The 12,832-nt window shown below is 38.1% G+C and overlaps 2 protein-coding genes across 9 annotated transcripts in view; one reads left to right on the top strand and one right to left on the bottom strand.

Moving 5' to 3' along the window:
• LOC139746578 (uncharacterized) overlaps positions 1 to 6,308 on the bottom strand; it is a 50,513-nt gene extending 44,205 nt beyond the window's left edge. Inside the window, exons 1-2 of one of the 8 annotated variants that reach the window (XM_071657963.1) lie at positions 5,229 to 5,535; positions 2,826 to 2,921 (exon numbers count right to left, since the gene is read on the bottom strand). In XM_071657963.1, coding sequence (XP_071514064.1) covers positions 2,826 to 2,903 — 78 coding nt within the window. In that variant the 5' untranslated portion in view covers positions 2,904 to 2,921; positions 5,229 to 5,535. The other 7 variants (XM_071657962.1, XM_071657960.1, XM_071657961.1 and 4 more) reach the window with 7 other exon arrangements.
• A 426-nt stretch (positions 6,309 to 6,734) lies between these two features.
• On the top strand, positions 6,735 to 10,905 carry LOC139746572 (zinc transporter Slc39a7-like). Its single transcript, XM_071657949.1, has 4 exons — positions 6,735 to 7,669; positions 8,405 to 8,604; positions 9,412 to 9,487; positions 10,666 to 10,905. The coding sequence occupies exons 1-4, from the start codon at positions 6,805 to 6,807 to the stop codon at positions 10,857 to 10,859; spliced, it is 1,335 nt and encodes a 444-aa protein (XP_071514050.1). The 5' UTR covers positions 6,735 to 6,804; the 3' UTR covers positions 10,860 to 10,905.
• The last annotated feature ends 1,927 nt before the right edge of the window (positions 10,906 to 12,832 follow it).

Consider the following 12,832-nt stretch of genomic DNA (forward strand, 5'->3'; position numbering starts at 1 on the left):
GGGAGCAGCTGAATGAGTGTGTTAGTGGTTTTGACGCAAAAGACCGGGTTATAGTGATGGGTGATTTGAATGCAAAGGTGAGTAATGTGGCAGTTGAGGGAATAATTGGTATACATGGGGTGTTCAGTGTTGTAAATGGAAATGGTGAAGAGCTTGTAGATTTATGTGCTGAAAAAGGACTGGAGATTGGGAATACCTGGTTTAAAAAGCGAGACATACATAAGTATATGTATGTAAGTGGGAGAGATGGCCAGAGAGCGTCATTGCATTATGTGTTAATTGATAGGCACACAAAAGAGAGACTTTTGGATGTAAATGGGCTGAGAGGTGCAACTGGAGGGATGTCTGATCATTATCTTGTGGAGGCGAAGGTGAAGATTTGTAGGGGTTTTCAGAAAAGAAGAGAGAATGTTGGGGTGAAGAGAGTGGTGAGAGTAAGTGAGCTTGGGAAGGAGACTTGTGTGAGGAAGTACCAGGAGAGACTGAGTACAGAATGGAAAAAGGTGAGAACAAAGGAGGTAAGGGGAGTGGGGGAGGAATGGGATGTATTTAGGGAAGCAGTGATGGCTTGCGCAAAAGATGCTTGTGGCATGAGAAGTGTGGGGGGTGGGCAGATTAGAAAGGGTAGTGAGTGGTGGGATGAAGAAGTAAGATTATTAGTGAAAGAGAAGAGAGAGGCATTTGGATGATTTTTGCAGGGAAAAAATGCAAATGAGTGGGATTTTGTTGAGTATTCCTGGTAAATTATATGGGAGGGTATTGATTGAGAGGGTGAAGGCATGTACAGAGCATCAGATTGGGGAAGAGCAGTGTGGTTTCAGAAGTGGTAGAGGATGTGTGGATCAGGTGTTTGCTTTGAAGAATGTGAGAAATACTTAGAAAAGCAAATGGATTTGTATATAGCATTTATGGATCTGGAGAAGGCATATGATAGAGTTGATAGAGATGCTCTGTGGAAGGTATCAAGAATATATGATGTGGGAGGCAAGTTGTTAGAAGCAGTGAAAAGTTTTTATCGAGGATGTGAGGTATGTGTACGTGTAGGAGGAGAGGAAAGTGATTGGTTCTCAGTGAATGTAGGTTTGCGGCAGGGGTGTATGATGTCTCCATGGTTGTTTAATTTGTTTATGGATGGGGTTGTTAGGGAGGTGAATGCAAGAGTTTTGGAAAGAGGGGCAAGAATGAAGTCTGTTGTGGATGAGAGAGCTTGGGAAGTGAGTCAGTTGTTGTTCGCTGATGATACAGCGCTGGTGGCTGATTCATGTGAGAAACTGCAGAAGCTGGTGACTGAGTTTGGTAAAGTGTGTGAAAGAAGAAAGTTAAGAGTAAATGTGAATAAGAGCAAGGTTATTAGGTACAGAAGGGTTGAGGGTCAAGTCAATTGGGAGGTAAGTTTGAATGGAGAAAAACTGGAGGAAGTAAAGTGTTTTAGATATCTGGGAGTGGATCTGGCAGCGGATGGAACCATGGAAGCGGAAGTGAATCACAGGGTAGGGGAGGGGACAAAAATTCTGGGAGCCTTGAAGAATGTTTGGAAGTCGAGAACATTATCTCGGAAAGCAAAAATGGGTATGTTTGAAGGAATAGTGGTTCCAACAATGTTGTATGGTTGCGAGGCGTGGGCCATGGATAGAGTTGTGCGCAGGAGGGTGGATGAGCTGGAAATGAGATGTTTGAGGACAATATGTGGTGTGAGGTGGTTTGATCGAGTAAGTAATGTAAGGGTAAGAGAGATGTGTGGAGATAAAAAGAGTGTGGTTGAGAGAGCAGAAGAGGGTGTTTTGAAATGGTTTGGTCACATGGAGAGAATGAGTGAGGAAAGATTGACCAAGAGGATATATGTGTCAGAGGTGGAGGGAACGAGGAGAAATGAGAGACCAAACTGGAGGTGGAAAGATGGAGTGAAAAAGATTTTGAGTGATCGGGGCCTGAGCATGCAGGAGGGTGAAAGGCGTGCAAGGAATAGAGTGAACTGGAACGATGTAGTATACCGGGGTCGACGTGCTGTCAATGAATTGAACCAGGGCATGTGAAGCGTCTGGGGTAAACCATGGAAAGTTCTGTGGGGCCTGGATGTGGAAAGGGAGCTGTGGTTTCGGTGCATTATTACATGACAGTTAGAGACTGAGTGTGAACGAATGGGGCCTTTGTTGTCTTTTCCTAGCGCTACCTCGCACACATGAGGGGGGAGGGGGTTGTTATTCCATGTGTGGTGGAGTGGCGATGGGAATAAATAAAGGCAGACAGTATGAATTATGTACATGTGTATATATGTATATGTCTGTGTGTGTATATATATGTGTACAATGAGATGTATAGTTATGTATATTTGCGTGTGTGGACGTGTATGTATATACATGTGTATGTGTGTGTTGGGCCATTCTTTCGTCTGTTTCCTAGCGCTACCTCGCTAACGTGGGAGACAGCGACAAAGCAAAATAAATAAAAAATAAAATAGGAAAAGCAAAGGAGATGTCAGAAGAATAATAAAAATACAAACAAAAAAAAGATAAGGATATTTTCCCCAAGGCTCAAATGAAAGTTTGATTCATTCCCTTATACAGTGCTATGAAAGTGTGATCATCTGATTATGTTGAGACCTGCAGCAACTCAGGCAACAAGAAAAGCTGTTTATCTAAATGCTAGTAATTCTGTACTGAATAAATAATAAAAAAAATTGTGGCTAAAAATGATAATAAATCATGCACTACAGTATTGTCTATATAATGAGAAAAGAAAAAATAATTTCCTCTTAAGGTCTTGCAACATACTCTGTAGCTTATATGCAATCTTCTTTTCAAAACATTTATCTCTCAAGGCTATACCGTGTTTGTGAGCTGATCTTCATCAACAGGAGAATAAATTCTAGTCTGCTGCGAGGTTGACATGATGCTGCATTCCATATGAACAGTAAGATTTTTCTGCAAAGATCACAGAAATATCATGTACTATCTGCAAACTCTCTGAGCACAACATCATTACAATGCAACTCATCTAAGAAAATATGTGTAAAATTACATACTTCTGCACCAACTGTAAACAACTCCCATATGTATAAGACCCACCAAGCCTAGGTACTTTTTATACCTGAGAGTGCAGTGAGCCCTATATATCTTCTTCCCGCAGGAGAATTACAACACATTGGACACAATCACAGTCGAACAATGTGTCACCCTTTGTGCTTGAAATGCTAAAAGGCCTACGAAAATAGAGTTAACCAGTTTCTACAAATACTAAGAGTCACTGCAAGATATCACATTTCAATGAAGACAGTACACTATGAACAAACATGGTACATTTTCCTTCATTTATTGTACTTACAAGTTGGAATTCACCTGTATGAATATATCTATTCATAAGTATCTTAAATGCAGATGCATGAAAATGGGTACACTTAAGGCCTTTTGATGAAAGAAATGGTATGCCACAGGGATCAATCTTAGAACCAATTCTCTTTCTCATATACTGTATATGCTATTGAATAACCAGTTAACACTTTTTGTTTTCATTTCCTTTGCTTGCATTGCATTATATATGCATAACTTCATCCCAGGGAAACCTTCAACCTTTTCTCTTTCTCTCCCCCCCCCTTTTTTTTTTTTTGCTGGCTGGCAACACAGAAAGCATAAAATCCAAGGCTATTCCTTTGCTTGCCTTTCTCAACAGGCAAGAATGGCTCTGTGACACACCCCAAATATCTGTTTCATTTTATTGTGGCCCACACAGCAAAAGCAAAACACACCCTAATCAAGGATATCTTACCTGAAACGAAAAATAAAAAAGGCAAACACTCCATAATCAAGGATATCTCAGTTGAAATGAAAAAAAAAAAAATAATCAGAGTTACAAAGCAGTGTGTTTGAAATGCATTAAAGTACAGGAAGTAACAAATGATTTGCAAAATCTACACCAGTATTAATAAAAAACAGAATGATAAAAGTTCATCTTATGAGTGCACATTAGGTTACTGACTTGCTCTGATAAAAGTCATGTCAATTTGTTTCACTTGATGGAACCAACTGTTGTAAATGCTAATAAATGTGGTGTCTTTTTACCTTGATTACATTAGATTTGGTAAAGATAGGGTAGATTAGAACAGAATTATTTAGAAGAGGTGTGCTTGTTTCTACATAGCTTTACCTTACCTTACTTGACCTAACTCATGAAATTAAAAAATACAGCAATCTAAATATTGATCCATGTCAGAATTTTGTTTACTAGGTTGAACAAATCTTATGATACAATTTTCATTAACAGGGATCAATGATTAAGATGTGCTCCTAAAATGCATTTTTACCAAGAAAATGCTCTAATTCAGTCATCACCTGCATCACTCTTTCTGACCTGCATATTTGCTTCATCACAGTTTTCCAACTATAATTATCATAATAATTATCATAAGTTGAGCAAACAACCATTCACTACACAATCAAAATTCTGGACAAATTCACATATGAGTTGCTTTACTTTGTGATATGCTGAACTGAAAACATATGAAATATTGTAATCAGTTACTGCATTGTATCTCCAAAGTGCTGGCACACAGTATACAGATAACTCTCCATTCTTTCAGATTATATCTGTCTACCTGAAGTGTGGCACAGGAGGATACTGTGGCATAGGAGGAAGTATCCAAATTTCTGAAGTGTGGCATAGGAGGAAGTATCCAAATTTCTGAAGTGTGGCATAGGAGGAAGTATCCAAATTTCTGAAGTGTGGCACTGGAGAAAGTAATCCAAATTCCTAAAGTGTGGCTCACGAGAAAGTAATCCAAAATTTAGTTTAGATGTTTTCGAGTGTTTTGTGCATACTCCATCACGTGTAATGCCACCTTCCCTGGTGACGTTGAATATCCATATGAAGACCTGACATACCTTCTGGCATGGCAGCTTACGTAATATATACCATACCAGCCTAACACATCAATAACCTGAAAGATGTTCTTGTCTGTGCTGTGTTCAAATTACCAAGAGTAATTCACTTTAGTTTCCACGGTAACAGTGACAAATTTTGTTTTCTCAGGCATTCCAGTGATTCATTTCTCTCTACCTTACCTTTAGAGAAATATAGATATAAACATCAACAAGGTGACTTTAATGAGATAACCTAATGATCAACAAAACCTCTACATTCCTCTAGCCATCGACTATATTACCTAATTTTTTGTGTTACATGAAAGTAGAGCGCTGATAAAGAAGAGGCTTACATATTTTGAGCATTTATATTACCTTTAATGATATGTCAGCAGGAAAACACAGCAACCAGATTGACAGCCTAAGTGTTACAATCGTTCTTGAGACCTGTATTAATCAAAGGACCTATGAAGGAACGGCTTAATCTGCAAAACATCTTAAACATAACATAAATCACAAATCCTTTCCAAGCCACGCGTCATGGGCAGCTGTCATCTGGAAAGTTGGCTTGAGTGTCCAATACTACTTCACCTGAATACTATACTCAGTAACTAAAGTCTCTTAAAACTGAAAAATGATAGAGGTAGTCATTCTAGGAGTTCATTACTTCGACAGCATATACGACATAATTATTTCATTTTGTTAAAATTCCCTGAATTACGAAGACATACCTGTCAAATGGGGAATTACGGGAAACACAATAAATAAATAAATAATTGTATGAAAGTGCGCATTCATTTGCTCTTTGTTCGTGTATATATATATATATATATATATATATATATATATATATATATATATATATATATATATATATATATATAATCATTACTTTGGATGATACACTTTAAAACATTTCTTATAATAATTCAGGGAAAGGATAAATGACGCGAAACAGCCATTTCTCTTACAGAAACAAACCTAAGCTGTATATATTCCTGTATTTCTAGGTAGCATCCAAAATTCTGTAAACAATGAAGAGATAGCCTGGCTGACTGGCACTATGTTCCTCCTGAATCTTGCCACTCTCACTTGCCATTAATATGGCAAATAGCGGCTAATAAATCAGTCCGGAATTTGACTGGATTTACAGAGCCGATTCACTACGGTTAACAAACAAACGCGCAAGCAGAATCAGTGTTGCAATTCGTCTTTCTGAAAAATTCGCGTTTTATCATAAATTCACTAAATGAGCTAAAATAGGTGTTGGTAGGTATGTACAGCAGACTATATAGACAGCAAGAAACGCAACTGTTAACTTCTGGCATACCTAGTACACCAATCACGTGACTGCAATCATTGCCATGAAGTAAATCATGCTTCCGCATTCACCAGTTGATGGCTGTTGATTATATAACGACATGGTTTTGGTAACTTTAGTTTGTACCCTGCTAGTCTAAATGAAATAATTATTTCGAACGGTTGTCTGACTTTGGAGTGCTGCCGGTAGATCTTCTGATCAAAATTTGCCCTTTTCTTATCATTTTACGTTAACATTTACATGTCTGAAAAAAATATTAAAATATGCGTTAAATGAAATATCATTACAAAAAGTATCTTTGAATATCTATGTATATTTTTTCCTAACCTATTAAATGTGTTCGAACGCTCGTTCCTTTCATGAGACAGCAAAACCTTCCAACCTGGTAAACATGATAAGAACGTTTATTGTTAAATTTATTTTTCTAAAATGATATATTGTAAACTATTTAAAAACAAAATATTTCATTATAGAAATAGTTTTCATCAGTCATAAATTTGGTCCAGAAATATCCTACATGTATAGAAAATTAAATGTTAAATAAACTCGAATTGTATATTGTTGTCTTTAGTGCCACGTCTCGCTTGACGGAGAAAAGTTGTTGAGTCAACTTAGCTCTACATTTCACCGATGGATTGTCAGTCCCTTGCAAATATGAAACATATAGTGATCCGAGTGGTTATTCCTCTTACATTAGTGATATGTATACTTTTTTCACTTCCATTAGTCTGTGGCCACGAACATAGTCATGACCATCACGGACACAGTCATGACCATCATGGGCACAGTCACGGTCACAGCCATGAGGAATTACACCCTGAGGAGCCCCCTGCCTACAAATGGAGTAAACAAGCTAACGAGCCGTACCAGTACGACGCAGAACATGGGAAGGAAACCTTATCCCATGCACGAACTGAAGACTTAAATGAGGCTGCTAAAGCTACCCCAACTCCTGGCCTCGGAGAAGGGCATGACCGACATGACTCTTCTAATGTCAAGACACCAAAGTCCAGTATTTGGCTGGAGGCTGTTGCTGCTACGTTAGTTATTAGTATTGCTCCTTATTTAATTCTTTTCTTTATTCCTGTAACGAATAGTAAAGAACATGAGCCCTACTTGAAAGTACTTCTTGCCTTTGCCTCTGGAGGTTTACTTGGAGATGCATTCTTACACTTGATTCCTCATGCTCTTATAGCCCAGGCAGCAGCCGGTGATGACCACCACTCTCATTCTCACTCACATTCTCATGAGACCAGTGGTGAAGCTGGTCATGGCCATGACATGAGTATTGGATTAGCAGTTTTGGGTGGCATCATTGCATTCCTTGTTGTTGAGAAATTTGTACGGATTTTTAAAGGGAGTCACTCTCATTCTCATGTTGTGCCGACAACGCAAGAGAAAAAATCCAAGACTAATGGTGGAGAGAAGACTGGCAAGAAACAAACAGAGGGCAATGAAAAGAATCATTCCAAAATTGTTGCCAGAGAAAGTGAAGGTAAGGAAGAGTAAATCATAGATATGAGGTGTCTACTCTGATGTGAATATTTATCAGACACCAAATATTCATTGGAGTCGATTTTATAGTATAGAATTTTCTTTTTAAATTGATTGTTTAGCCAAGAGAAATATAATTGGTGGCATTTCATATTATTTGTTAATTACTTGTATGTCTTACAATGCTTTATTTACAATTTAATGAGACCCTAAAGAAGGAAATATAATGAAAGAAAATGATGGTACTGAGTTTTCTCAGAAAGTCCAGCATGACATTTCATTTTGTTCCCCGAGTGCCATGGTATTTGTGATGGCATATTAGTTTCTTTTCACTGTCAGATAAGTTGCAGGTAATGGTTAGCAAGAGGTGGGAGGACCAATTTGTTTCGTTCCTCTTGATGATTAGTGTAAGAGAAACAAAGATAATCTTGCATGCACTCTCCTGTACCATTTCTTGTGGCCTGTTGTGTGATAGATATGGAGGAATACCAGGTGGGGAGGCAAAGATGAGTTTGAGAAGAACGAAAGTTGTGTGTAATACCTTGTGCATAGACAATGGTCATAGTTGTTTCTTCAAAGAATATAGGCAACTGGACTCCATGTACTGCACATGTAAACTGGAAATGCCAAAGGAGTAGTCATGTTTTGTACATTTTGTTTGAAAGATATCTTATTTTAAGGAAACAATTTATGATTTTGGAAGGGACTATTTACAGTGTGGTGTATTGTTTTGCAGGTGATATAAAGGTAGCTGGATACCTCAATCTGGCTGCTGACTTCACTCACAACTTAACAGATGGACTTGCTATTGGTGCTTCATTTCTGGCTGGCAAGAGTGTGGGAATAGTCACCACAATCACCATCTTTCTCCATGAAATTCCACATGAAATTGGAGACTTTGCTATACTTCTGCAGTCTGGATGTAGCCGAAGAAAGGTAAGGGAATTAACTAATCATGTTTTCATACTTTGATGAGGAGCAGAAGGTGCCTATTGATATGCTGTAATCTATTTTTCCAAGCTTTGAATGCATAATTACATATGTATTGTTTTAGTAGACAAAATAGATATTGAAGCATGTTGTAGGCATGCTCATGTAAGACATATATCTTTGCACCCACCCACCAGTGTTAAACTAAGCACTGTAAAATCCATATTGGATATCAGAGAGAAGGTAATGTGGCTCTAAGTATTTGAGAAAATTAAAGGAGACTTCATAGACTCGAGATAAAAGTGAGAGCTGTGAGACATTAGGTGGAAGGGTCAAAGCATTCTTTCTTAGGGATGGGCAACAACAAGGCATCCTCTCAGGAGGCAGGAATTTTTTTTTTTTTTTTTTTTTTTTTTTTTTTGACAGGCAAAATAGGGAAGGGAGAATCAAAGCTAGTCCAGGGGCAAACTCATTTAGGACCTGTTGAAGTATGCCATCTGCCTTTACCACTTGGACCTACTATAGGGGATGGCATAGGCTTAGTGGAAAGAAACTGGGATGGATTAGGTGTAGAATTATCCAAAATTGAGTTTGAGGAAAATGTGGCATTGTACCAAAAGGAGTGAATTTATCATTTAGAGAGTTAGCCGTAAGTTGATTATAAATATCACGATCTTTTGGTTTTCATCATAATTTCTCGTAAATCATGTAAGATTTTATAACATTCTAGTTTAATTCGTCATTGGTATGGATTGGGTTGTGGGGAATTTCTCTTGCTTTGACTTAACTCTAACAGAATTACCTTTATTTCAGGCCATGATGCTGCAATTGGTAACAGCTGTTGGTGCCTTAACAGGGACCATGATTTCACTCTTGGCTGAGGGAGCAGGTAAATTTTTCTGTTTTATCAAAACCACATTGGTTAGGTAGACATATAACTGTAAACTTCATTTTGAAGCTAATTCTGTCCTAACACACCCTCCTGTACATCATTCCATGCATTCTTCCCTCGCCTCCCTCCCGCCAGTACTCTTCCAATCTATTTCCCAATGTCACAGGTGGCCACACCAACTCCTTTAATTGCACTATTATACACTCTCCTTGTGAAGTCCTTGTATTGCATTCTTTCCAAAGCACCTCAAAGTATTACATCTGACTTGATCTACCCCTTCACAATTTATTCCCTTTACATTCCCTGCCATGCCAGATCTCTCATACACCCCCTCATTACTTTCATTCCATCTAGTCATACCACATGCTCCTCTCAAATAATTCATTTCCACAGCTTGGATGCTTGACCTCTGTGACTCATCCCATGTCCATGATTCAGTTGATTTGGCTAGGGCAGGGAGGAATGTGCTGTCCCTACATCCTTTCTTCACTTCCATTTGTACACCTTTACTCTTTATTAATCTATCGAGAAACCCAATGACTTCTACCCAGTTGTGCTTTCTCCCTCCATATCACCAAACATACCCATGATAACTCCTAAGTACTTAAAATGTCTCATGTTCTAGTCTTTCTCCCTCCACATCTTTAACACAGTTTAGTACACTTTCTTTTCTCACTCTGTAGGGCTTTGGGAAATCAGAACTTTCACTCCATTTCATCACCATTACTTTACTTGCATTTACCTTCAGTTGCCTGCACTTAAACACATCACAAAACACACTTACAACCCTCTGCAACTCCACTTCACTTTCAGCAAACAACATGGTTTCATCCACAAACAGACTTGTCACCTTTTGTCTTTCAGGGCATTATTTTACTTTTAGTACTGTTGTATATTGTACAGTAAGCTGAATTTTAACTTTACCATATTATATCGTTTCTTTGAAGCAGCTGTTGAAGGATATTAGTGATTGATGGGAGATTGCAAGTATTATAGAAAAATACCACTTACAAGTTTAGGCAACTTATATTGGTTGTGTAGTTTGTGCTAGATATAAGGAAAAAATTTATATTTCAATAATACACATGAATGTGTAAGTTAAGATATTTATGTTTTATCTTGCATAATAAACAACCTTACTTGAGATGGTAATTATTTTTCTTTTTGCTTCACAGATGAATCTGCCATAGCAAGGATTCTCCCATTTACTGCTGGTGGTTTCATCTACATTGCAACTGTGTCAGTCATTCCAGAACTGCTTGAAAATACTCGATTTTGGCAGTCAGTATTTGAAGTTGTGGCCCTCCTGAGTGGTGTAGCTCTTATGATGGCTATTGCCCAGTTTGAAGAGATGGGTCATGAACATTAACAGAAGTGTGGTCATTGAATAAACATTTGGTGAATGTGTAATATAATTGGTTGTACTTTTTATTCATTATGAGTTGTGCTTTGATTTTGTTGCATATTTTAAATGTTTTTGTGGAAGAAGATCTGAAAATGTTTCCACAGAATTTATGTTAGCATAATATGTGTATTTCCAAGTATTTAAACTACTGTTGACAAAAAATTTGTGATTTATTTTTGCTGAAGCAAGGGGTAGCAATGCTGTTTCCTGTGGGACGAGGTAGCACCAGGAATGGATGAAGGCACGCAAGTATGAATATGTACATGTGTATATGTCTGTGTATGTATATGTTGATATGCATATGTATGTATATGTTGATATGTATATGTATGTATGTGTTGATATGTATATTTATGTATATGTGCGAGTATGGGTGCTTGGGTGCTTATGTATATATATGTGCATATATGTGGATGGGCCATTCTTCATCTGTTTCCTGTCGCTACCTCACTGGAGGTGGGTGGGATGCCGTTTCCTGTGTGGAGGGGTGGCGACGGGAATGGATGAAGGCAGTAAGTGTGAATATGTACATGAGTATATATGTATATGCTGAAATTTATAAGTATGTATATGTGTGTATGGGCATTTAGGTATATATAGGTGTATATGAGTGGATGAATCTTGTTTCCTGGTGCTATATATATATATATATATATATATATATATATATATATATATATATATGTGTGTGTGTATTTTAATACTTTGTTGCTGTCTCCCACATCAGCGAGGTAGTGCAAGGAAACAGACGAAAGAATGGCCCAACCCTCCCACATTCACATGTACATACATACATACACGTCCACACACGCACATATACATACCTGTACATTTTAACATATATATATATATATATATATATATATATATATATATATATATATATATATATATATATATATCTTTTTCTTCTTTCATACTATTCGCCATTTCCCGCGTTAGCGAGGTAGCGTTAAGAACAGAGGACTGGGCCTATGAGGGAATATCCTCATCTGGCCCCCTTCTCTGTTCCTTCTTTGAGAAAAACAAAAAAAAAAAACCAAGAGGGGAGGATTTCCAGCCCCCCCGCTCCCTTCCCTTTTAGTCGCCTTCTACGACACGCAGGGAATACGTGGGAAGTATTCTTTCTCCCCTATCCCCAGGGATATATATATATATATATATATATATATATATATATATATATATATATATATATATATATATCCCTGGGGATAGGGGAGAAAGAATACTTCCCACGTATTCCCTGCGTGTCGTAGAAGGCGACTAAAAGGGGAGGGAGCGGGTGGCTGGAAATCCTCCCCTCTCGTTTTTTTTTAATTTTCCAAAAGAAGGAACAGAGAAGGGGGCCAGGTGAGGATTTTCCCTCTAAGGCCCAGTCCTCTGTTCTTAATGCTACCTCGCAAATGCGGGAAATGGCGAATCGTATGAAAAATATATATATATATATATATATATATATATACACACACAGACATATACGTATATACACGTACATAATTCATTCCTGCTGCCTTTATTCATTCCTGTCGCCACCTTGTCACACATGAAATGACAACCCCCCCCTCCCCGTAAGGTAGTGCTAGGAAAAGACAACAAAGGCCACATTCGTTCACACTCAGTTTCTAGTTGTTCTGTATAATGCACCAAAACCACAGCTCCCTTTCCACATCCAGGTCCCACAGAACTTTCCATGGTTTACCCCAGAAGCTTCACTTGCCTTGGTTCAGTCCATTGACAGCACGTCAAATCCGGTATACTACATCTTTCCATTTCACTCTATTCCTTGCACGCCTTTCACCCTCCTGCATGTTCAGGCCCCGATTGCTCAAAATCTTTTTCAGTCCATCCTTTCCCCTCCAATTTGGTCTCCCACTTCTCATTCCCTCCACCTCTGACACATATATCCTCTCTGTCAATCTTTCCTCACTCATTCT

Source organism: Panulirus ornatus, chromosome 65 (genome assembly GCF_036320965.1).
Source record: "Panulirus ornatus isolate Po-2019 chromosome 65, ASM3632096v1, whole genome shotgun sequence".
Taxonomy (NCBI): Eukaryota; Metazoa; Arthropoda; class Malacostraca; order Decapoda; family Palinuridae; genus Panulirus; species Panulirus ornatus.

What these genes read in the sequence shown, in the direction of transcription:
- LOC139746572 (XM_071657949.1), top strand. Translation starts at nt 6,805, where the DNA reads ATGGATTGTCAGTCCCTTGCAAATATGAAACATATAGTGATCCGAGTG. An exon ending in TGTTGCCAGAGAAAGTGAAG is followed by an intron (nt 7,670 to 8,404) that starts GTAAGGAAGAGT and finishes ATTGTTTTGCAG; the next exon opens with GTGATATAAAGGTAGCTGGA. An exon ending in CTGGATGTAGCCGAAGAAAG is followed by an intron (nt 8,605 to 9,411) that starts GTAAGGGAATTA and finishes CCTTTATTTCAG; the next exon opens with GCCATGATGCTGCAATTGGT.